At 41.5% G+C, this 27089-nt stretch overlaps 1 protein-coding gene across 3 annotated transcripts in view; it reads right to left on the minus strand.

Moving 5' to 3' along the window:
• Positions 1-237: 237 nt before the first annotated feature.
• The window catches only part of LOC134216345 (frizzled-4), a 135978-nt gene continuing 109126 nt past the window's right edge, over positions 238-27089 (minus strand). For all 3 annotated transcript variants that reach the window (XM_062695257.1, XM_062695256.1, XM_062695255.1), the window contains exon 4: positions 238-1173. In XM_062695257.1, the coding sequence (XP_062551241.1) occupies positions 530-1173 (644 nt within the window). In that variant the 3' untranslated portion in view covers positions 238-529. The remainder of the gene's footprint in view (positions 1174-27089) is intronic.

A 27089-nucleotide genomic window follows, 5' to 3' on the forward strand; every position in this document is an offset into this window, starting at 1 on the left:
TTCTTGACGTAAATCCACAGTATTTATATAAGATTTGTTTTGCTCCTGAAGGCGTTTTACTTACGTGTATGAGAACCTCCGCTATATCGCATAGACCATTTGAGAATAATCCTCTTACAATTCGTAACATTCAAGTACAATCTCCCTTCAATTCAAACCACTCACCTCATCCTCCTCGATCACTAGCAACACCACAGGACTGATTCTTATACAAATATAATACAATTAATATACAAATTAAGTTTTTTAACTAGCAGTTTTAAAAAGAAATCGACTTTGCATATCCTGCACAGTAAACGTCCTATACTACATAATGCCTACGATGCCCAAAAGCGGGCTTTTTACACAGTACACAAAAAAAAATATAATAAATTAATTTAAACTTCATACTAAAATTAATATCACATATTTCGCACCGCCTCTGACAACCGACACGGTCCCAAATAATTTCCCATAGCTGGTCGTGTTGTTGTCAAGCGGTTCCCTGCTTTGTCCTCAACCCAATCGCCGCCTGATTCTCAACCTCCTCTCACAGAACCGTTTCGTTGCCAGTGAGGCTCATCGTTTGCGACGACGCCTTGTAGTTGCGAGGCTTTCGGTTGATGTGCGAATGCGACGGATACTTCCTCGCGTGCCGTGGCGGCAGTTTTCCTATCGACACGGACACCAGTGAGTTCTGCGGACACACCACCGTCTGGTAGGAGGCCGCCGAATACGGGGAGGCGTTGAACTTGGGCTGTGGCTGTTTGTAGACCTGGTTGTTGATCTTGCTCCGACACAGACCGGCTATCCGGGGACCGACGGCCCACGCGGAGGCGAGCACTCCAACCAGCAGCTCTATCACCGCTCGCAGGATGAACGGCCAGATGGGCGCCTTCGATGAGGATACCGGTTCCAGCGAGGGATGGGGAATACTCAGCCAGTTCTCCCGATAGGCGAACTCGTAGAACATGATTACCAACAGGAGAAAACTGGGAACGGAATAGATAAACAGGAACTTTCCCATTCCGTTGATGTGCACCGGGAGGTTGTTGACCAGCAGCGCCGAGGATGAGCGTTTTCGAAGGTACGCCGTGAAGAGGTATCCCGAACCAATGACCCAGTAGGTGAGCAGCGGGACTACGACGAATCCGAGCAGGGCACGATCTGATTGGTTTCCGATGAAACATGATCCTGAAATGACAGAATGGTGAATCTGTAATTAGCAAAGGATATTATGAATTTAAGTACAAATATAAAATCTACAGATCTTATTGCTGAGTTTTAATTAAGTATAATCAAAAGAAACTTTTCATTGAACTTGTCATAAAACGAGTTAATACAATCCCATTGAATTCCACCACTTAATTGTATCTTGACAGATACATATTTCGACCTCAACAGTAAGGCCGTCTTCAGTGTCTCGTACTTGACTCGACTTTTCATTGAAATAAAAAAACGTTTGTCACGTTGTTTTTTAGCATATTTACCATATCTTCTTCTTATTGGCATTACATCCCTACACTGGGACAGAGCCGCCTTGCAGCTTAGTGTTCATTAAGCACTTCCACAGTTATTTACTGCGAGGTTTCTTAGCCAGGTTACCATTTTTGCATTCGTATATCATGAGGCTAACACGATGATTCTTTTATGCCCAGGGAAGTCGATACAATTTCCAATGCGAAAATTGCATAGACCGGCACCGGGAATCGAACCCAGCCACCCTCAGCATGGTCTTGCTTTGTAGCCGCGCGTCTTACCGCACGGCTAAGGAGGGCCCATCATATTTACCATATAATGGAGCTATTAAAACTATGAGCAATATGTTTATGAATATGTTTCAAAAACACCATATGGCTCATCCCACTGTCGCGTCGGATACGTTTTGTTTGGAATCAATTATCCGGATTCCACTGTGCAATGTTATTAATTTTCCTCGATTCCTTCAACTTATGTCAGAAAACCCAATTAGTGCGTACCCAAGCGAAGATAGTATCTCCGGCCGGCATCAATTCCAACCTCGCCGAGAAAGGAAATAGTTTATTTTTCCTGTCTAATTGAGTGATTAATTTCACGATGCGCAGATAAATGGGAAGCCAATACATACATAACAACACAAACACCGAACGGGATATGGGTGATCAATTAACCGCAAAACTTTTCTACTAAATTAAGATACCTACATGCGGTCGTAGCGTTTCTACGCATCCATCGCGCAGTCGAAAACATAACTCAGGGCAACATTAGCACAACGGCACAACGCAACGCGATCCCCACAGGTTGAACGAGCTTCGCGTTCGCCACATCCACGAGAACCATGTTGCCTGTATGTATGTTGTAATTTATTTCATGGCTAATTTATGGTTCCTCTTGGATCCGGAATTCATTCCCGGACAGCCAATGAATATTTCTGGCACGAAATATTTCTGCTAGGTATGTATTCCGGTCCCGATCATTTTGTTTTGCGTTTTCCCGCGGCTTTTCCCTCAACCCGACCTACCAATGCAGCGGGCCGCCACGGCCGAGCGGTGATGATGTTTCCCCTGTGGCGAGAAAAATCACCCCTCCCCACTGGCCGCGAAGCAACGCAATTCGTACAAATTAATTATCCAAACAAAATCAAACAATAAATTATGGAAAAATAAATAAACATCAGTTCGCTGCTGCGGCAGACTGCGGTTCTTTTTTGAGGCGGGTTCCCTGGGTCTGGAACATCGAACATCATCGAGTGAAGCGCGCAGTAGAAACATATTCCAGTGTGTGCGTCCTACCTATCGTTTGCCTCTTATTTGTATCATCATGGATCGGTGCACAGGTGAGTATGATTAAGAACAGCTGAGTTTTTCCTACTATGAAAGAGTAATTGCTTGAGAGCTGGATTGAATGGTTGTTGTGTAAAAAATGGGTTCCCATTTATTCTCTATGTTCCAAGAAATGCCGATTGAAAAAGTATGGAACCGCTAAGAAGTGAAAACCTATAGGACAATGCTACTGGAAATTGCGAAGCTGTCAAATCAGTCTCTCCTACTTTGGTCCAGCTGGCGTTACAAAAAAAAGAAAGAACTCATTAGTCAACCAAAGCAATTTATACGAAAGTCACAATTATCATCCCGAAAATCAAGCTAAAACCATAGACGTAACTAGAGTCTCGGTCTAGGGGGGGCCATGGCACCAGCTGGTGGAATATAATTTTCAAAGGCGATTTAAAGCACTGTGCGCATGGATTGCAATAGAAATTGTTTGACTAAGTTTATCGCTCATTCGTCCTAGAAATAACATTTTAAAAAATCGCGAATAATTCAATTGATTTCCAATGATGCTGTGATTGCTTCAAAACGATGGGTCTGTGTCAACTTGTCTTCTCCATATTACTAAATGTGGATAAGTGTGTAATCTAAGATTCAAGAATCGATATGAGTATATTTCTGAAAGTTTTCAAGCATTTCCATGATTACTTAATGCATAAAGATCTCGATTTTGTTGAAGCTTGAAATTTTTGAAACTCTTTAGATGTGGATTAAATTCCACGAAATTTTGTCTAAATCAATATAAGTATTCATGGTATTCCAATGCTATGTGCTGAAATAGTTAAGTACCGATGAACACAAATTTGGAATCCTAAAGTGTTTTTTATGAGTCATAAATTCCATGAGTCATAAAATTATGAGTCTTAAATCAAATTCCAGAATAACATAGGGTTTTTGTAGTTACTGACGTTAGGAAGAGGCTTTATTATGGTTTTCTGAATAGGTGAGAGATTTCTCTACAAAAATCAAAGACTTGAGAAGCAACCAAATCGATCTGAATTGTGCTGCAAAAGAAATGTTTTCGGATACGAACTGGTTTCTAAATTTATTTTTTTTATCCTAAAAAACAAATTCTAATTAAAGCAGGCACAAAAGAGTTTTCCGATGATCCTTATGAAATCGCCAAAAAATTAAATGGAACAAGATCTTTTGAGGATTATAAAAATATTTCTTATGCAATCTCTGTTGTGAGTGCGAAGGTTGCCTAAGTTTTGTCCTAATACTTTCAATGGAATGCGTTGTTGATTTTTCTATCATTGTTACAAAGATTCTTAAGTTTTATAATTTTATATCTTTCTGTGCCAGAATTAAAAAGCTCCATAGGAATTTGATCAACTGTTTTGCGGCATACCTTGCGATTAACTCGAAGATTTTCGAAAGAATGGTCGTTCGAAATTTCATTGACCGGATTTGTGTACATGTGCTCATTTTGATGTAGTTGCAGAACAGAAATATTTATATCTTAATACAATTATGTTTTTATGTTTCTGCGACCAGGATACTAGTCAAACAAATGCAGAACAAATTTATTATTTTGAGCTAGCAACTGAATTAGAAGCGGAATTGATTTTAGCTTAAAAATCGAGAAAATGTTCCCGGGGGTCCAACTTAAATATTTCGATGCTTTGCTGAACAAATGGTCATAGATGTGATAACGCAACAAAAAATATATTTATAGAATTCATAATCAAAATTAAGAAATATGTAGGAAATATGAAAATGAAATAAAAACTGACTAAGTTGGAATTACTTTTCAAAATTTTCTGGGGGGGGGCCACAAGTAGGTCTGGAGGGGGCCAGGCCCACCCCCCGCCCCCCCCCTTTATTTACGCCAATGGCTAAAACTCTATTACACTTCTCCTTAGCCGTGCGGTAAGACGCGCGGCTACAAAGCAAGACCATGCTGAGGGTGGCTGGGTTCGATTCCCGGTGCCGGTCTAGGCAATAGGATAGGATAGGAAATTGTCTCGACTTCCCTGGGCATAAAAGTATCATCGTGTTAGCCAAAAGATATTTTAGTTACTAGATAAAGATTGTCGCTGTCGTCGCTGTCCGGAACATCTTTTGCTGGCGAGGATAGGGGAGCTAAATGTCAAAGAAGGAAAATCCATACGATTTGACAGGTATGTACCACACATGTTTCGGACAGCAGAACAAAGGGAACCGAAGCGACAATCTTTATCTAGTAACTAAAATATCTTTTTGTTAGCCTCATGATATACGAATGCAAAAATGGTAACATGGCTTAGGAACCTGGCGGCTCTGTCCCCCAGTGTGGGATTACATCCCCGATAAGAAGAAGAAAACTTCTTAAAAAAAAAGTTCTTAGATCTATGCATAAAACAGGATTTCACACCCTTTTAGTAGCGAAAATTTTAAACATGACAGAAAGCAATTGAAATGTTTTCTTTCTTCACACGTCTTACAAAATTTTCAAATTTTCCTTTTGTTCCACCAATACGCTTTTGTTCACAGCAGCTTTCTGCAATCTACATTCAATGCATCCGTGCTACTGCATCCAGATCGCATCGTTTTGATTTTCCTCTTGAACAAACAAATCCATTTTCTTCCGTTGGACCCTCGGCCTCCCGGGGTTGTTTTCATCTCCCCATATATTTTTGCGTTTGAGTGTTCCTTCAAGGGATGGAGCGGGGAGGTGATCGGCAAAGACATCATGATTTTCTTGTTCTATAAATGAGCATGATTTATACATTCCCGATCGGTTCTCACATGCGGGACGTGATGGCGAGCGAGCGACTACCTTCCAATGGCTTTCGCTTCTTTGTTCTCGATCGGGCAGGGCAAGGTTTGCAGCAAAAACAATGCCCCACGACGTTGCATAAATAAATTTAAAGACAAAAGATTCTGATTTTGGGTTTCGATCTGTTCGGTTGACTGGCAGTGGCGACGGCTACGGCTGGCGTGGCATTGCGGGCAGCAGCATCCTCAACGTTGGCTGCACATACGATTCACCGAGTTGTAAACAATGCTCCCTGGTTTTCGCGATCATCTCCGACCGACCGACGATGCAAATAAGGTCTTCTTTTAACAACGCCGCCCTTTGAGTTTAATTGGAAGCATATTTCTACCCATTCTTATGAATTAACCCAATCAGAACATGGGACGGGAACGACCTCGTTTGTGCAGAAACTTCGTTCTCGAATTTCCATTTCACACTTTCTGCTCGCGGAGATCTAAGGGACAGGGAAATATTATCGGTCCCAAAGGTGCATGGCAGGATGCAGCAGTTGTCGTTGTGTCATAAAAGTGTTGTGTCGAAAAGGTCCCACACACATCCTCGTTCTTCGATCAAGATCAAGCTACAGTAGGTGGAGGAGATGCAGCACATGGTGGATTCGAGATTCAAGTCGGGATCGCTACCACACCCATCCAACCAACGAATGCCACACCGAACGAAGATCGTGTGAAATTTGACGGGGCTCCGTACAATACCGAGGGACGTGTGAAATCCGATATGCAGTGCTCCTTGAATTTTTAATGCACTAATAAAAATTCATTGTGAACGTCAACCATTAGCGCGACATGTGCTGAATAGTGAAAACCGATATGCCTGGCCCACGAACCTCTCTGCCACAAATGGCGGCGACGACGTGACGGTGAATGCGATTTGGGATGTGATTCAGCTAACGTCCGGCTCCAGCAGTTTTTGGTAGAATTATTATCTTCGTAATGGTCGGAAGCTGTTGAACCTACGTTTAATGAAATTGTGAAGTAGAGATAAAGTTTTCTCCGTCGTTATAAAGAACTAATTATTTTTCCCAAAAGTAAATACATTTTTTTCGACAAGATTTTCGATAAACCTGAAACGCTTGAAGCAACTTTAAATATTGTTTAAAAACCCACATTTTAATCCACTAGCGGTGATGATGCCTTTCTCGTTCATTATGAAATGTATCGAAAAATGATTAAAACAGCATAAATAAAAAGCAATTAATGGCTTGGCGCTAAAAATGTACATACGATACATTGTGCCGGGCACATGTTTGTGATTATAATATGTACAGACTTCTAAAAAACTGGCATAATTTTTCCTCTATGAATGCGTTTGTTATTGGTAGATTAGAAGTCAAAAATAGGGTAAGATTCAGACTATTTGGGTCCTCTTTACATTCATTCAATAATTATCTCTTGGAACTACAGATGCTCATTATTGATCGTCGTCTACTAACTTCGCGCTTCTCACTTTTTACAGCGAGAAGTGAGAAATAAGAAGTGAGAAGTGAGACTCCTCATTCTCACTCCAATCACTCCCTACTCACTCCAATTCAGCAAATGACCTTTTTCAGCCAAATGACCCTTTCGACCAAATTACTCTTTCGGCCAAATGACCCTTTCGGCCAAATTACCCTTTCGGGCAAATGGTATATTCGGCCAAGCAACTTTCGGCCTAGTAGCCTTCGGGCAAACAGCCCTTTCCCGCCGAAACCCGTCCGGCCGTCTACATTCGCCAGAAAGTCATTTGCCAGAATCAATTTGTCAGAATGGACCATTCCCTACACTCTACGAAAAAGTCCTGAAACATTATGTCATTTAAGACCGACATATGCAAGCGAAACAAAAGACGCATTATTGCGTTCAAATTAATTTTTACAAGGCCTGAAAATGTGTATCCTAAATTTTACACGGCCAAAAAAACTAGTGTATGTAGCAAAAATGGTAAAGCCCAGCATGTCAATCTTATGAGTGGGAGTCCCGTTCGATACCACTCTACCAATTCCTGCTACTTGGCAGAAAGGAGATCGAAGCTCAACATGTTCTACAATTTCACGGATATGGGGAAGCATCAGCACATCCACTGCTTGTTCCTTGCAACTGCGCTGAGGGTGAAAAAGGAGAAACGAAAACAGTGCTCAGCTGGTCCGTAATGCAACGTACACACCAGTCAAGCAGTTTGACGAACATTGACTCCGCCCCCAAGAAAACGCTTCAATTGCTGCTTTGTTTGAACGTGTGTGAAGTTGTTCGAACAACTAGTTGGCGGCTCGGTTGGAAAAAATTAAAACGGTTTGATTTTGGTTTGAGTTGTCGGGGGTGGAGTCAAGGTTCGCCGAACATGTTTGAGCATTTGTAGTGAAGTTGCACAAACTCCCATATATTTTTTGATGGTTGGTGCTCAAGTTGGCGCTTCGGTCGTTCGTGTGTGATATTGTTGGTCGAATAAATTGATCGTTCGTGTCGCTGTTGGTAAAACTTGATGGATGTTTGAATAAACGAGAGGTGGAGTCAATGTTGGTCAAACTGCTTGATCGTGTGTACGTTCCATAAAGAATATTGTATTCGGGGAGCTTTAGATTTCAGTCATTCTTACTGTAAATTTAAGCCATTTGGTAATGAGAAGCGTTTAATGGATACCATTCGGTATTTAATGACAGAATGATACTGCAAATATATTGTTTTGGGTGTCTGAAGCAAATATGACACAATATTATGTTATGATTGGATATGCATCTCGGTTGATTACGTCAGCTTAAAGGATTGCGTCCCTTATAAAATTAAGAATTTGTTGGTGTGTAGGAAGCCGATTGCCAGAATACACCATTCCCCAGAAAGCCATTCGCCAAAATGCACCATTCCCCAGATATGGTATCCTATTTGCCATGCACGCGTTTGCCCAGTTTGCGCAATAATTCATAACGCCATGAAGTGTTTGGATAGCTGTGAGCAGCGTGAAAGGGGGGGGGGTGTCATTCAGTAACCCAAGCAGCACGCGCAACATCTTTCAAATAGGTGTTTGTTCCTAATGAATTGCATTGAAGACACTGGAAATACATCGAGTCACATTAAAGCCACTTCCCTGTTTCAGAAAATCACAATGTTTCATTTCCGTTTAAGTGGCGTTGCAATATTCTACCCATCTGACTTCTTGGGTTGTTTAAAATTCGATGTGTTTCATATCAGAACCAAAACAGATAAGTTGCAGAATTAATAACACTTCGGTTTATTGCTGTTACGACAATGTTTCTAATATGTATGTTGCAAAACACTTTGAGCTCAGCTGAGCAGTATTTTATTTTTGACAGTCCCCTGCATGTTCCGTATAAGGTACAATGAAGTTACAAATGACTTTGTTGTTTATGTAGTGCAAGTGATAGAATTGTTGGTGTGATGGTTATAGTAGAAGGTTGCAAATCTTAAGGTCCATGGTTCGATTCCCGGTAGGTTTTTGTGTTTTCATTTTCATTGTAGCCGCAAGATGTTGCAAATAGGCTCCACCTCTTGCGCTTTTTGTGTCACAAAGGAGTTCCAAATACGACGCGTTGTGCATGAGTCAGACCTTTAGTAAGTCACACCACGGTTGTTGTTACTCACTGAGAAACAAGAGGTGTTGCTTGGGAAGGGACCTTTTCCATAACACCGCGCCGGTCGATAATAGAATTGAAAAGACGTAAATCTTTCGAAGACAAAATGCATAAGACGGGTATAGCCGCTTTCCCGGATGAAGGCAATGGCGGATGTGATCCTTTCTTTCAAATAGGTGTTTCCCCGGATTAAGGCAATGGTTGATGTGATCCCTTTTTAACCTCCCGGGATTCGCTTGGTCATGGATCGCTCACGCAGTTCCGCTTCTTTTTTTAATCTTTATTAACGTGATTTTTAAGTTTTAAACAAAGTTTATCACTAAAGTCCCGCTTCTGTTGTGAACGAGAAACGTGCTTTTTTCGAAGGTTTTGTTAAAAAGACAATGGCGCGAGTCCCCGAGGGTTAAAAAAATAGGCGCATGCCCGGTTTAAGGTAATGGTGGATGTGATCCCTTCTTTAAAAATAAGGAGTTTGCCAGGATTCAAGCAATGTTGGATATGATCCATTCTTCAAAAGAAGGCGCTTGTCCGGACTAAGGCAATGGTGGAAGTTATTCCTTCTTTTAAAGTAGGTGCTTGTCCGTATTAAGGCAATAGTGATACCTTCTTTAAAAATAGGAGTATGCAACAAATCAAGCAATGATGGATGTGATTCCTTCTTTAAAAGAAGGCGGTGCTAGGATTAAAGCAATGGTAGCAAGCAATAATGTAGTAAAGAGACATTCCGAGAGGTGCTCAAACTTATGATTCAATATGCAGTATAACATGTCCAAACAATGTGCTAGAAATCATCACATGACTCCATTTTGGAATCTGAGATCAAAAATGAAATTTTGAATGTAATTCAAATTTTCAAAAAGTGTAAAATTAGTGTAATATCGGCAATTATCGCACCCCTTGGCTATCGTTTTTAGGCGTTAGTCACATTTTGTGACGCAAGATGGTAGTGAATATGCTGTCTGTTGCCTAATATATGGGGATTCACGAAGTGGACTACATTGTTAATATATGATACTTGCATTTTGCCTAGACTATAACTTCTTCATAGAAGCAAAGAAGCAAATAGCTGTCCAGTATGACTTAAAGTGATATTGTTCAATCGTAGATATGATTCAATTTTTGAAATAAAGTCTGTGTCTGGAATGAGGCGAAGAAATATGATATCCATTCGAGAACAGTTTGTTTGGTATTAGGCAAATATGAATGTATTTTTTGATTGTAGAGTATTTGGCGTAAACGCAAGACCGTAAACGCAAAACGGATTGGCAACACCTGTGATATTGACGAACGACTATGCTGAGGACATCAATCAAACGAGTGAATGGAGTGTTTTCTATCCTTTGAAAAAGGCACAAAAAACGTGACCGAAACGTCAGGTTTAGAACGTATATCCGTTTATGATCCTATTAATACTGAAAGCCGAGAACTGTCTATATAACCTCAATCACAGTCGTATTTTTTATAAATAGTATCCATCTTTCTGATAATTGTCTAATATGTAAAATAGTCCCTTTTATGAAAACTGATTATCTCCGTTATCCAAAATTACCTTCTTTATATAATTCTTTTTCTATTCTTTATTATTGGTGGAATAATTGTTATTTCCAGTTTTACTATTTCTGTGGAATAGGTCATTTGGCCGCCTCCCTAGCAGCACACATGTTCCACATAGGTTACTGCAACTTATACGAGACCAGATTCGGTCACAATTAAGTTGCTACAACCATTTGTATCTATCTGCTGCTTGGGCACTTCTCACTCCTCATTCCTCACTTCTGACTGTAAAATATTAGAAGCGCGAAGTGACTAGTGAGACGTCTCACTACTCACTTCGCGTTTCTCACTTTTTACAGTGAGAAATAAGGAATGAGAAGTGAGACGTCTCACTTCTCACTCCTCATTGCTCACTTCACACTGTAAAAAGTGAGTAATGCGAAATGCGTAGTGAGACGCCTCATTACTAACTTCGCGCTTCTCACTTTTTACAGTCTCACTTCTCACTCTTCACTGTGAACAATGAGAAGTGAGTAGTTAGACGTCTCACTACCCTGTCACGTCTCACTGTGAAAAGTGAGTAGGGAGATATCTCACTTCTCAATTCTCACTACTTTTTACAGTGAGCAGTGAGAAATGAGAAGTGAGTAGTGAAATGTCTCACTTCTCACTTCTCATTTCTCACTTCTTGCTGTAAAAAGTAAGAAGCGCGAAGTTAGAAGTGAGCCGTCTCACTACCCACTTTGCACTACTCACTTTTTACCGTGAGAAGTGAGAAATAAGGAGTGAGAAATGAGACGTCTCACTTATCACTTCTCATTTCTCACTGCTCACTGTGAAAAGTAAGTAGTGAGAATTGAGAAGTGAGACGTCTCCCTACTCACTCCTATTCGGCAAATGACCTTTTCGGCCAAATGACTCTTTCGATCAAATGACTTTCGGCCTAATGGTCTGTTCGGCCAAAGGGTGTATTCGGCCAAACAACTTTCAGCCTAGTGGCCTTCGGCCAAATGGCATACGGTCGAACGGTATTCGGCCAAACGGCCCTTCCCCTCTGTATTTGTCGATGACACCTGATATTCTACTGAGATTTCATTAGTTGCGAATTCACATTTAAAAAATATGTTTGGAATAAACGTGACAGCTAAATAGAACTGCTACCATAAATGTTTCCTGCCACTCAGATCTCTATTTGATCGAGATCGAAAAATGAGTGAGTTGTTAAAACGCAATTTGAGTTTGAACAATAATATTTTGGCCATAATTTTAAAAGATTGTGGTAGACAATGACCACGAAAACAATGCGAAACAATGATACAAAACCTTCGAATGCGATTAGTTGCAATAAATGGGACAAATAACGGACAAATGTTCATAAAATAATTTTTAATGTTTGTTTTGCATACCACAAATGTATTTTCCCCATAACTTCTGAGCCCATAATCCGATCTGGCTCGTTTTCGACAGAATACAATAAAAAATGATTACCCATTGATCGTAATTTGTTGCGAGCAAACCGGTTAAGAATTAGTAAGATACACTGGGGGAAGTGGAAAAAGGGGGTAAGTGTAAAAATCGACTCGAAAAATTGGAATTGTACATACTTTACAGTTTTTACCACACCATAACATTGTGCAAGAATATACTTTGATGTCCACACTAATACTATATTAAAATTTGTATAATACATACACTAACACGGTTAACGCTTGAACTGTCATTTTAGGTTTCGCGAGAAGTTAATTTTTGCATTCATAAAATCAATTCCTATTTGCGCAAATTGTTCCTTTTTCTAGAGAATTTGATTTGCAGGTAACCATTACAATACAATCAAACTAATCACATTCAATTTGTAGTGGTTTGTACTATGAAAGCAAATAATTTAAAGATTTTACACTTACCCCTCCCTCCTTAGCCGTGCGGTAAGACGCGCGGCTACAAAGCAAGACCATGCTGAGGGTGGCTGGGTTCGATTCCCGGTGCTGGTCTAGGCAATTTTCGGATTGGAAATTGTCTCGACTTCCCTGGGCATAAAAGTATCATCGTGTTAGCCTCATGATATACGAATGCAAAAATGGTAACTTGGCTTAGAAACCTCGCAGTTAATAACTGTGGAAGTGCTTAGTGAACACTAAGCTGCGAGGCGGCAATGTCCCAGTGGGGGATGTAATGCCAATGAAGAAGAAGAAGAAGACACTTACCCCTGGTATCAAACACTGCGGGGGAAGTGGAAAATGTTCTGATCACTCAAATTTTTCCTTCCCTCCAGGGTTTATTTTGATAGCTGTGAATCTTAATATGTTCCTTCTTTGTTATCATTGTGATTTCAGTGGTAATTGGACTCATGTACATAATAAAACGCCAGATTAATCCACCTATCGGTATTAATGCCTTTCACAGGTTTTAAATATGAAAAAAATATATGAAAAAGAAAAAAAATCACCGGTAGGTGAATATATTCCATAATTCTCATTCACTTATATTTATAAGAAGTTTTGCCATTGAAGGCAATTTTTTGTGCGAACAAATTGGTTATGGACAAGTGCTTAAAACTAGGAAATAATTTTGTACGTGATTTGTGCACACACATACATACTAACACGCACACACAGACGTCACCCTAATTCGTTAAACTACGTTGTTTAGTTTATAACCCTGTAAGCCCCATTTTTCCTATAAAAAGTTCATCTTTGGGCGAACCTATAGATTTTACGTACACTTAATGTTCGAAAAGGCCAAACCAGCCCTCCACTAGCTATTACGAGAATTCCTTGGGGACCTATTCCGTTAAGCCAATGAAATTATTCAACAAAAGATACTCAGAGCAATTACCGTTTTGATTTTAGTTATATGTAATTACTCATCACAATTGAAGGTCAAGGTAACATGGGTTTTCCACTTACCCCCTCCCACTGGGTTGAGTGGAAAAACAACCCTAATTTTTAAATTATTTCCTAAAATTTCAAGCAACCAAAATGGTATGAATTACCACACAGTTGGTGCAAAATTGACTGTTTTGAATAGCCCATTATGATTGAATGCATTTAGATCATTTAAACTGGTTTTACACTAATTCAAACATGCACTATCGATTTTTCCTTTTCCACTTCCCCCAGTGTACCTTACATAAAAAAGTAAGATTTGTTTGTGCACACACAGACATCACCTCGATTCGTCGAACTGAGTCGATCGGTATACAACACTATTGGTTTCCGGGCCATCTATAAAAAGTTTGTTTTTGGAGCCTTTACGTACGCTTTGTATACGGGAAAGGCAAAAAAACTTATTCTATAGTCAACGTGTGGGACATGAAAGCGAAATTAGAAAAATGTCACGTATGCCACGACGGTACCATACATTGACATGAAAATGTGTAAGAAGGGCTTAGTACTTTTCATTTAATTCCACCACGTTATGAAACGTTCAATTCAACCACGTACGAGACACTGAAGACGGCCTCACAGTTGAGGTCGAAATACGTATCTGGGAAGATAGCGAAACGTGGTGGAATTAAATGGAAAGAACTAAACTGACAGTTGAAGATATTTTACTAAAAGAGCTCATAAAAATGTGGCGCTAACAGCACCAATTTCATATTTAAAGCAATTTATTAATTTATTTACTTGTAACTGTAGGTCGGTATATGGTAGGTAAAAGCCAGAAATTGGCATAAATAACCTACATCTCTTTTTTAAAATAAAGTATTTTACAATTAGAATACATATGTACATTAAAATAGCAAAAATAGTCTAGGTAATAAATGAAACACATACTAGGCACTCCAATCGCTTAAATCTAACCCATTATTATTGACGGATTTGGCTGCAATCGGCGTCCGAAATCAGCTGCATTAAATCTTGAATCTTATCGACTCGAATTGTCCGTAGCGACGGTTTCTTGCACTCAATTGAAGGAATTGACGACGTCTAAAAAGGCAAGCCAGAGTAAACGCGACGAGCGATGCGACGCGACTCAACTCATATAAAAGAATAACAATCATTATCAACAGGCTGTCAAATTGCTCTGTCACGTCGCGTCGCATCGCACGTCGCGTTTACTCTGGCTTGCCCCTAAGTGATAGCTCTGGCGGATGTATTATCAAAAATATTATTCAATTCGTTGAGCATAGCAGTCTGCTATTAGCAGAAGCATCAATCTCATTCGTAAGAATCTTTGCGACGAAAACGGCTTGCATTCTCTGTGTTTCGATATCCAAAAGTGTGCATCGGTGTTCGTACGGTGCGTGGCAGGTTCGTAGCGTCTCTTTAAAGTAGGCCTCGAAGATCATTGCGGATAATTCCCGTTAAATTGACCTTTCCCGTCAAATTTTTTTATTCGCTCAATCGATTCTTTGTCTTGTTTGAGGTCAACTTTCCCAAAGAACCCATATTTTATGAAACCTCTAACTATTTTTAAAATCGAAAACAAAAACCGAAAAAGTGCTGCACGTGTGAACCGGCCTGAAAAATTCACCCGATGTTCGTTCAAAATCGGGCCAATCTTGTTTTAAATTTTAAAAATATATAGAGGCGTCAAAAAATATGGGTTCTTTCGAGGGTTCTCTGGGAAAGTTGACCTTAAATAAGTCAAAGAATCGACTGATACAATAAAACGAGATACAATTTTTGACGGAAAGATCAATTGCTTCAATCCGGACAATCCAAATTCTGTTCTAAGGACACCGGACAAGTACTGCTGACTCCAGTATAAATCGTACAAGAGTACAATAGAGGGATTTCAAACACAGCGGATCGCCCATCAGCAAGCCTCAGCAGGATAAAACCAAGCTAGGGTAAATTGCCCAATAGTGGACTCTCCAGCCATTTTTGCATTATTACAGCACAATGTAAACATTTTGCTATGAAATTACATTGGGAGAACCTACCTTACAGTCCTATGATTTGATTACGTGCATTGGAAATGCTATGGAAAGTAAAATTAGAAAATTAGAATTCTATAAAAAAAATTAACACGAGAGTGTCCACTATATGAATATTGTGGGGGTTCAAAGTAGGGAAGAAGAACGCCCCGTAACGGAACATGAAAATCAAATGAAGTGTCAACTATGGATCTGTCTCATTTGGAGAATTAAACTGAAATTATACTTAAAAGTGACATTTCAATAATTATCGAATAACCCTGCTAACAGAGAAAGATTACTTTTGACAGATATTGACTCATTTTGCATCGATGTCTTATTGGAATTGCTGGGTAGCAACAGCCATTCTTATGACCGGGTAATTTTCTAATTTTCGAATTATTTTAAGTTTAATTCTCCAAATAAGACAGACCCTATAGGGAAGCAATTTCCTATTATGGACCCCCAAGGGGTCTACTATAGAGCGAATTCAGTCAGACTTTAAAATGTTATTTTCAACGACTGCGTGGTTGGCGAAGTGCAGCCATGAACCGAGCTGAATGGAGAAGTCTTTTATGTGCAGCACAGGCCACTCCGGCCTTAGTCTGATGATAAATAAATTCAACGAATAACGTCGTATATTTAAGTATTTTATGTATGTATCGTTAAGAGGAAATGCAGAACTTGTTATTAGATACCAAGCAAAACTCCGCTACTAGGAGGTCCGCTATTGTGCATTTTACCCTATCTCAAGCTTGTCTTCGGCTTTACCCTATAACTATTCATTACACTTATCCTACAGTTCCATTTTTTTTGTAATTTTCTTCTCATAACAAACCACCAACCAAATCGGATCGAATGTTTAAATATGTTTTGCTGAAACGTATTACGGTCCCTCTTTTTCTCGATACAATTAAAGTCACAGTTTGTATCGGTCTTGTGTACTTCTGGTTCCCAATGCAATTCGTTGTTATTTATTTCAATGCATTCTCCATACATTTGCCAACAACTATACCATTGGCTTGAACGGGAAATAAAAAACGAAATAATAACAACGTAAATCGTGAAAATCTGTTTGCCATCTCGACCCATATGCAGCGCAGAAATGCATGCCACTTGAATGCATTTTCAGCGGAGAGACAGCCGGGGGTTTCTGCTGTTGGACATCGATTCGAGACGATGCAAAAGGTGCTCCAATGTTGATATACTTTGTGGAACGCGCAATGCTTTCTCGTTTGTCGTTTCGCCCTGTTTCGCCATAATATGTGCTGCTACAGGGAAGTAGGGTAAAATGGCCAATAGTGGACCCCCTAGTAGCGGAATTTTGCTTTTTCTGCCATAAGGAGTGGAAATTTTCAACATATTAAATTCGCGTGATATCTAGTATCAAGTGCTGCTTCTCCCGTTCACGATAGATACATAAAACATTAAAATAATTTACGTTATTCGTAAAATTAAGATTTCAAAGTCTGACTGAATTGACCATATAGCAGACCCCCTGGGAGTCAATAATAGGAAATTGCTTCCCTAAAGTCGTCACTTCCATTTGATTTTCATGTTCCGTTTCGGGATGTTCTTCTTCCCTATTAAAATATACCTTGATGGACACTCTCGTGTTTATTTTTGTAATCAAATCATTAGAATGTAATGGAATTTTATAAAAAAAGTTTATGTTATGCTTAAATAATGCAAATATGACTGAAGGGTCCCCTATTGTTTGGGGGTCCACTATTGGACATTATACCCTATTAAGAAAACAAAAAACTCTTCACCTTCGTCGACGATGTTATTCACCTAGCAATGAAGCTGAACGCGCGGTGACAGGAGTGGCGAAAACAAATAAGTCAACGAAATGAGTAAGTACCCGACCCATATAGGCCTAGACATCCCCTTTCCACACCATCGTCGTGAGGCTGTTCTCACGGGGAAACCTCTGAGATATACCATTTTGGTACCTACATGTGGAGGAATGCGAGTACGGGTTGTTGGTCATAAAATGAAACCAGTAAGGCGTTGGAAATTGTTTCCCGCCTGCAGGATAAGTGCATTCAGCTGTTTCGCTCACCCATGAGGAAGTTTGTAGTTGTATGGAGAGTGAAGGTTTGGCAGCTGCATGCATGCAACATTTAATTTTGAAATGATTTTTTCGACCGATCATTATTGATCACGGGTTAGGTCACATAATCTATATTCAGAATTTATTTATTTATTTATTGTACATGGTCTTCAACTTGTAAATTGCACAGACTGATTGTTTGACTTAATCCTATTTTAAAAAACTAATTTGGTAACATTAAAGTCGAAAAAACAACACACTTCCTTGAATAGTCTGCAGCATAAGTCCAATGGATTATTTTGACCGTAGTGTGTGCGGTGACCACGGATCCATAACAGTTGACGATTCCTGAGTTGACGAGACGGTACATGAAATCGAACGTTCTCCAGGATGTAACGGCAGTCGATGTTGCACGTTATGACGTCGAAAATAAACATCCTCTGAAGCATCACTCGACGGTCTGCCATTGGTTGTAAGTCAATCAAAGCACAACGATTTCGGTATGGAGGCAGGTTTGATGGATCGTTCCATGGTAAGCGGCGCAAGGCGTAGTTGATGAAGCGTTTTTGTATTCTCTCGATGCGTTCAATGTGAACGGAATGATACGGAGCCCAGAATTGCACTCCGTACTCTAGTATGCTCCGAATTAATGCACAATATAATGATTTGAGAGCATGGACATCATCGAACTGTGCTGTATTCCGCCGTAAGAATCCAAGCATAGCATTGGCCTTAGCAATGGTAACTGATAAATGTTCCGTAAAACGAAGCTTACTGTCAAGAACGATTCCAAGGTCTTTGATCGATGTAACCCTCTGAAGCGCTGTGTGATTCAGACAATAGTCATAGGTTATAGAAGATCGGCAACGAGTGAATGTTATGGCTTTGCATTTAGTCAGGTTCATCTGCATGCCATTGATTTTGCACCAGTTTGCAACATTCACAATATCAGTATGTAAAGCACAGCAGTCTACGAGCGATTTTATAACACGGTATATTTTCAAATCGTCCGCATAAAGCTGTTTTCCAGAGCTCAGGTTGCTACATAGATCATTGACGAAAAGAATAAAGATGAGCGGACCTAGAATACTGCCCTGCGGTACTCCAGAGGGAATGTCATAGGCATCAGACTTGGCGCCAAGTACTTTGACGAAAGCCTTGCGAGAGGATAAGTACGATTTTAACCACCGAATGATCCAAGTAGGTAAGCCAAGTCGGTCAAGTTTTTCTATCGCTAGTGCATGTGGCACCTTGACAAACGCCTTTGAAAAGTCAAAATAAATAGCGTCGACCTGGCTACGGTTCTCCAATTCGTCTAGCACTGTATGAGTGAATACCATTAGGTTGGATGTCGTCGAGCGCTTTTTCATGAACCCATGTTGATACTCGGAGATGACAGACTGTACTGCTGGGTATAATACTTCGTGCAAAAGACTCTCAAAAACTTTGGCGAAACAGTTAAGGATTGATATCGGACGGTAGTTCTCTACACTATGTATGTTACCGGATTTGTACACGGGAACGATCGAAGCAAGCTTCCAAGCTTCCGGGAAAACACTATCGCTTACAGATCGATTGAAAATTGAAGCAATGGGCATTGCCAGCGATGAAGCACATTGTTTGATGAAGGTGGGCGGTAGGTGATCGGGTCCCGGACCTTTTGATGTGTCAAGCGAGCTGAGAGCTTCAAAAATATCCGCATTGCTAAAAGTGACTTGAGGAAGCCGGACGGAATACGACGGAAGACTTTCGATGTAGCTTTGATCCAATGGAGGAGGATTGTCGTCATGTACTGAGCGGAAGAAGCTGGCAAACAAATTTGCTGTTGCGTCAGGTGATCGGGAGGAAAGCGTACGATAAGTGACGTCAACAGGGATATTGTTCGACCCCTTCCTTTTTTAATGTAGGCCCAGAACGATGAAGGATCATTTTCAAGTTTGCTTGAAGACTTTCCATGTACTCACGGAACCGACAATGCTGCATACGAGTATATTCTTCTTCAGCTAACCGCAGATTAGCCGCGTTCGCTTCAATCCTGTTTCGGAAGAACTTCTTCCTGCATTTCCGCAGACGATTGCGAAGATTTCGGAGCTGTGGCGTCCACCAGGGTTGATTGTACTTCTTCGTTGGTCGGCAAATTTTGACCGGCACGTTTTCTTGGATGATCTGTTCGATTGTGCGATAGAACGCGGTAACAGAGTCGTCGATTTAGGCATAATTCATAACATGATTCCAGTCCAGGGCAGCAATCCATGCATTGACGATTTGATAATCACACCTGTTGAAGTCGTAGTCAACGGTAGATATTGGCACTGATCTTTCATCGCGAGAACGGACGTCAACGGTTAAAACTAATGACTTGTGATGAGGGTCAATTTTTAAAAGAGCAGATGGCGACTCGAAGAGATCTATGATGCATGGATCGCTTACGAACACCAAGTCAAGAAGTTTGCCGTTCGCGTTCAGAAGATCATTGATCTGATGCATTCCGGAGGATAACAAGGACTCTGATAGGGCAAGCTCCTGCTCAGTTGACGCGTTGATAGGCAAGTATCCGTTAATTTCATCATCGAAATGCCAGACTAGATTCGGCAGATTGTAATCTCCAAGGCAAACAATGACGTCGCAGGGATCGGCACGATTCAGTATCTGGCTAATAGAATCCGCGTGTTTCATGTAGATATCAGGGCAGCTGTTTGGGCGAATGTAGATGCAGCTAACGTAAAGCGAAAACTGAGGCAGAATAATGCGAACAGTGGCTTGTTCTAGGCAATCACAATCGACGAGGTTCACCGAAATACACTGCAGTTCCGATTTGACAGCAATTAGTACGCCGCCACCTCTACGGAGATTACTAGTAGAAGCGTTACGATCGCAACGGTAAATAACATAGTTACTGGCAAATTCAGAGGAAGCGATTTCACAGTGTAGCCATGTTTCTGTCAGAACAACAATGTCAAGATCGCAATCGAGTAACGACAGAAGCAGAGTATTCGTTTTTGTTCTCAGACCACGAACGTTCTGATAGTACACTTTCAGTGGAAAAGAAACGGGTTGATTCAGTTCCGATGAGGGGGGCACTGCAATCGAGATTGAATTATCTGAGGCAATCACAGGGAATGAAAGGACTGGAATCGAATTTGTGCTGGCTGTTATTGCTGGATCTGTGCTATTGTTGATGCTGGGTGTTGATGAACTTCTAAACCGTTCGATGTACCGGGGTCGGTTCTCTGGCCCGGCTTCCAAAAATGGCGAACACTGGAGCTAGTTTCTACAAACTCCCGAAATTCGATTTCAGAAGGCCAAACTGATGGGTCCAGCGCTTTTGATTTCCATTCTTGACTGACACTCACCTTAAAGGAGACGAACGATAACGTCGATGGTGGCCGCCCTTTTGGTATTAGCGATTTGACTACAACATCATCCACCTGCAAACATTTCTTGTTCAGATCGACAATGTCATCTTCGATTGCCTCTGGGGAAATTTTTGTTGGAATTGAAAATTGTATCTTAAGCCAAATTCTTTTGAATTAGTGGCCTTTTCAAAAATTAATTTTTCGTGAAAATCCGAAGGAATTCTGAAAAAAATGTATTTATGGAGTATTTATTATCCTGTAAAAAATCCGAAGAATTTTCTGAGAAAATTCAGGAAAAAATCATGAAGCAATTTAGAAGAATTGCCCGAGCAAATTCAGAGGAAGTTTGCAAGGAAATTCAGAAGAATTTGAATTGAAAATTCGGGAGAAATTTCAATGAACGTCCTGATGAAACTTCAACGAATTTCTTTGCTATCCCATAGACGCTACTCTCTCTTGCTTTGAGTAGCATCGCGACCGATAAGGTATTAAAAAGAAATTCAAACTGATCGCGGCAATGAAACTTCTGTCTACTTGAAATAGCATTCAAGCAATGAATACATTCGCTTCTTGCAACTTCTTAACATGATAATTATTATTACATATTATATAATAATGTGTTACGGTGTAGAAACATGTAGTTTCTATTGGCAAACATTTTAGTGTTCCAGTTTGATCGATCGATCAACTTTGTAGAATCAATGGGGCGACCTCTAATCAAAATTGTTTATCGAATCAACAAACGAGTCCAACAAAAGCTACCGATGCTGGTAGGCTGCTCACGTTCCGGCAATCTAATAAAATTTGTGTGTTTATTCAGTACATTAGCAATAAATTGGCGGCCGGTAACATGACATGTCGGAATCAGGGCAAGAAACTTCAACGGATTTACATACCGCTCATTCCCTCTTGTCTCTTCAATATCCGAATGCGAAACGCAAATTGGAATGTTTACTGCGTACTGATGGCCTCTAGGCGATCTCATTCGCCCACAATTACGATATTCACTACATTCCGCGGCCGTCGCCTATCACAAATGTAACAAATTGTATTTCACGTCACGTCTTAAATAATGTAGATATACGAGACTACCGCACACACTAAAGCTCAAGAAATCGATCTCAATAAACCACGTGAGAACTTGATTTTCAGCTTTGTACAGCGCCGTCGATCATCGTTAGTGTTGCGTTGGTCCACTTCCTAACCGGGAAGAACGAGTCTGGCTCCGATGAGACCATAAATGGCCAATGAATCGTTGCGCTGTACCGTGTGTACATATGCACACCCCACAGCTGCTCTATCAAAGTACACCATTCCCGAGCAATAGGTGCAGGGTAGAAGAAATGCAATTAAAACCGATGCAGCAGATGATGGCTGATTTAATTGGTTTTACTTAGTGACTAATTCAACAGTTAATGGATTGCGCTACACACTATGCTGCTCACGCCCACGATCGTACATCTAAATAGGAGATTGTTTATGTGTTAAACTAAAATATAACCAATGCAGTAAGGTAGATTTAAAACCTTTTAGAAAAAGTCCTAGTTAGTCCACCTATGTTGCGGTGTTGATTCCTTTCTCGTGCGTTTGAAAGGGTTAAAAACTACATAAGAAAGGTCTAAAACATGACTTATAGGTAGATAGGTCCCATACTCATCACCTCGAGCGTAGCCACGGGCTGAAAGTCTCGTTAATGAAGACAAAAAAAAACCTCGAGCGTCTGTTCACCAGAAGGTGCGGCTTCAACAGCGTCTGTCTGGTACCCAGCGGCTGATCAACGAAATGCTGTATCGCGTAAGCTATACATAAGGTGGCAGCCATCACCAGCGCGATGTAGGTAAGGTAGCTTACTGAAGCCTCTCAAATACCACGAAAAATGGAGATAGAAGAAAAAGAGAACGTTATTTTTGGCAACCGACCCGGCAACGAAATAGGAACTATGATTGGAAACTCGGTACCTGGAATGTCAGGACCCTAAATGAACCTGGACGAGTGAGCCTTCTGGCTAGTGAACTGCAGAAGATTGGAGTGAACGTGGCCTCTATTCAATAATTCCGAAGGCCTAGATCCGGAGAACGTGAATTCCGAGCCGTGGACCCCACGACCAATTCTGCATTCAAATATAACATCTATCAAAGCGGCGGCGGAAAAGCAGAGCATGGAGTTGGTTTCGTAGTGATGGGCAAGCAGATGAAGCGAGTGATGTAGTGGAAACCCATTAGCGAACGAATCTGTGTGTTGAGGATACGGGGCAAATTCTTCAATTACAGCCTAATCAACGTTTACGCACCGACAAACGATAAATCCGACGACGTGAAAGACACGTTCTATGAATGTCTTGATAAAGCCTATGGAGAGCGCCCAAAGCATGACGTGAAAATTGTTATCGGAGACGCTAACGCTCAGGTCGGTAGAGAGGACTTTTTCCGTCCCATAATCTGTAGAGAGAGCCTTCACTCCACTACCAATGACAACGGCCTACGGCTAGTAAATTTTGCTGCTGCCAGAGGGATGGCCATCAGTAGCACCTACTTTGCACGAAAGAACATCCGAAAGCACACCTGGGGACACCCAAATGGTGAAACTTGCAACCAGATAGACCATGATCTGGTGGATGAGCGCCATTTCTCGGATAATATCGATGTGCGGACATTCAGAGGTCCGAACATTGACTCTGATCACTACCTCGTTGTCAGTAAAATTCAATCACGGTTGTCAACTGTATCGAACGAAAGATCACAGCGAACGATGCGTTACAATATCCAGCGATTGTCGGCGGAAGGAGTATCGGCTGAGTACCGCCAGAAGCTCGACGATCGGATAAGTGCAATCAACGTTGGCGACAACATCAACGATCTATGGGAGTCGATCCATGGAGCGGTGAGCAACTGAGCAACACAACAGACGAGAATAACGTTGCCAGAAACCGGATGTTGGTGTCGGGTACCCGATCGAATAGAGATCGGTACAAGGAAGCAAGAGCAGCCGAAAAACGAACCCACCGCAGGAAGAAGACAGAATATGAAGAACAAGTGATTAGCGAGGTGCAGGAAAAAATGGAGCAGAACGATATGTGGAGGTTCTATGAGTCTGTCAATGGCGAAGAAATACAGCGCCATCTCCCGTCATGTGCAACGACCAACAAGGGAATTTGCTGACAGATAAAACCGAAGTGGCTGCCAGGCGGAAGAAACACTTCGAGACTTTGTTGAATAGTGGAAGTGACGGTGCATCGGTGAGCAGAATAAATATTAGCGTGGAAATGCCTGCTAACTGATTGGACGGCCTCATTTGCCCTCTCTTTAAGAAAGGACACAGACTGGAGTGCGCCAATTACCGAGGAATGACCCTCCTTAACTCGGCGTACAAAATTATGTCCCGTATTCTGTTCAACAGATTGGGACCGCTTCAAGAGTCCTTCGTCGGCGAATACCAAGCAGGTTTTTGTGAGGGCCGATCAACGACGGATCAAATGTTTAGCCTGAGACAAATCCCTGATAAATTCCGGGAGTACAACTTGCAGACACATCATTATTATTATTTATTCAGACTAAGGCCGAAGTGGCCTGTGCGGTATATAAGGGTCTTCTCCATTCGGCTCGGTCCATGGCTACACGTCGCCAACCACGCAGTCTACGGAGGGTCCGCAAGTCATCTTCCACCTGATCGATCCACCTTGCCCGCTGTGCACCTCGCCTTCTTGTGCCTGTCGGATCGTTGTCGAGAACCATTTTCACTGGGTTATTGTCCGACATTCTGGCTACGTGCCCGGCCCACCGCAGTCGTCCGATTTTCGCGGTGTGAACGATGGATGGTTCTCCCAACAGCTGATGCAACTCGAGGTTCATTCGCCTCCTCCACGTACCGTCCGCCATCTGCACCCTACCATAGATGGTACGCAGCACTTTCCTTTCGAAAACTCCAAGTGCGCGTTGGTCCTCTACGAGCATCGTCCAGGTCTCGCTTCCGTAGAGGACTACCGGTCTAATGAGCGTTTTGTAGATTGTCAGTTTGGTACGGTGGTGAACTCTATTCGATCGGAGCGTCTTGCGGAGTCAAAAGTATGTACGATTTCCAGCCACTATGCGTCTCCGAATTTCTCTTGTGGTATCATTTTCGGCAGTCACCAGTGAGCTCAAGTACACAAATTCTTCTACCACCTCGATTTCGTCACCATCGATGCCAACTCGCGGTGGGTGGCTCACATTGTCTTCTCTTGAACCTCTTCCTATCATGTACTTCGTCTTCGACGTGTTGGCTTCCTCCATCTTCTCAAAGTTACGTGCCATAATATCTATGTCGTCGACGAAGCCAAATAGCTGGACGGACTTATTGAAAAACTGCCTTGCAATTGGTGCTAGTCGACGGCATAAATTTTGGGAGAGTACCTTGTAGACGGCGTTCAGCAATGTGATTGCGCGGTAGTTGCTACAATCCAGCTTATCGCCCTTTTAGTAGATAGGACACACGACACCTTCCATTCACTCCTGCGGCAAAACTTCTTCCTCCAAAATCTTGGTAATGAGCCAGTGCAGCGCTCTAGCCAGTGCTTCACCACCATGTTTAAATAGCTCTCCTGGTAGTTGGTCAACTCCAGGGGCTTTGTTGTTCTTCAGCCGACCAATCTTTTCCTGGATTTCCTGGAGATCCGGAGTCGGTAGAATTATGTCCTGCGCGCGTTCCCCCAGGTCCATCACCATACCGCCATCTTCGTCTGCCACATCGCCATTCAGGTGCTCTTCATAGTGCAGCCGCCACCTTTGGATCACCTCACGCTCGTTCGTAAGAAGGTTCCCGTTTAAGTCCTTACACATATCGGGCTGTGGCACGTGGCCCTTACGTGAACGGTTTAACTTCTTATAGAAGTTTCGTGTGTTATTAGCGCGGTATAGTTGCTCCGTCTCTTCACGGTCTCGATCTTCCCGCTGACGCTTTTTCCTCCGAAAAATCGAGTTTTGTCTGTTCCGCGCCTGTTTACATCGTGCCTCGTTCGCCCTCGTGCGGTGTTGCAGCAATCTCGCACATGCTGCATTCTTCTCTGCACTGCACTACTAACTGCTCACATTCTTCGTCATACCAGTCGTTTCTCTGATCCGGGGACACTGTGCCAAGTACAGCGGTTGCGGTGCTACCAATGGCGGATCGAATATCTCTCCAGCCATCTTCAAGAGACGCTGCGCCTAGCTGCTCTTCCGTTGGGAGTGCCACTTCCAGCTGCTGCGCGTATTCTTGGGCTAGTTTACCGTCTTGTACCCGATCAGGAATGCATAACAAAATTATAACTCAATTCTATCAATTGTTGTTATTTAAATAATTATAACAACTTCTTCTTCTTCTTCTTATTGGCATTACATCCCCACACTGGGACAGAGCCGCCTCGCAGCTTAGTGTTCATTAAGCACTTCCACAGTTATTAACTGCGAGGTTTCTAAGCCAGGTTACCATTTTTGCATTCGTATATCATGAGGCTAGGCACGATGATACTTTTATGCCCAGGGAAGTCGAGACAATTTCCAATCCGAAAATTGCCTAGACCGGCACCGGGAATCGAACCCAGCCACCCTCAGCATGGTCTTGCTTTGTAGCCGCGCGTCTTACCGCACGGCTAAGGAGGGCAACAACATTAGTTATGAATATTTTCACAAAATAATTGCCTACATTTTTTGTAGACATTGGAAACAAAAATCGGAGGTAATCACCTTCAGTATAACTTGAACCCGCTCGATATTAATACATAGCTGGAACAAAGTTAATTGCCTACATTATGGATGGAAATCTGTCGTGGTAGGGTACCAGATTTCTATCCGTGAAGTAGGCAATTACCCTTTTGTACAGAAAAATCATATCAACGTTTGTTAAAATGTTGATATGTAGGTATCAACCTCTGTTTTAATTATGTTACGGCTAGAGGTATTTTTGATATAATTTTTGTTATTTTAACAACTAACCAGCAAAATTAATAACACACTTTGTTACAAGATTTTCCTGAAATAAATAACTTCCCTTGTTATAATTTTGTTATGCATTCTTGATCGGGATAGCCGCCCAATGTTAAGCCGCGGCGTCCGACTTCGACGGAAAATTCTCTATTCTATAAAAACTTTCGATTTCTTTTCAAAATCTTCACTTGGATTTTACTGCAGATTCTACTAGAATTTCGTTTGATTTTCGGCAGGAACTTCTTTGCAAACTATAAGAATTGAATATTTTCACAAAATA

The sequence above is a fragment of the Armigeres subalbatus genome, chromosome 2 (assembly GCF_024139115.2).
Source record: "Armigeres subalbatus isolate Guangzhou_Male chromosome 2, GZ_Asu_2, whole genome shotgun sequence".
Classification (NCBI taxonomy): Eukaryota; Metazoa; Arthropoda; class Insecta; order Diptera; family Culicidae; genus Armigeres; species Armigeres subalbatus.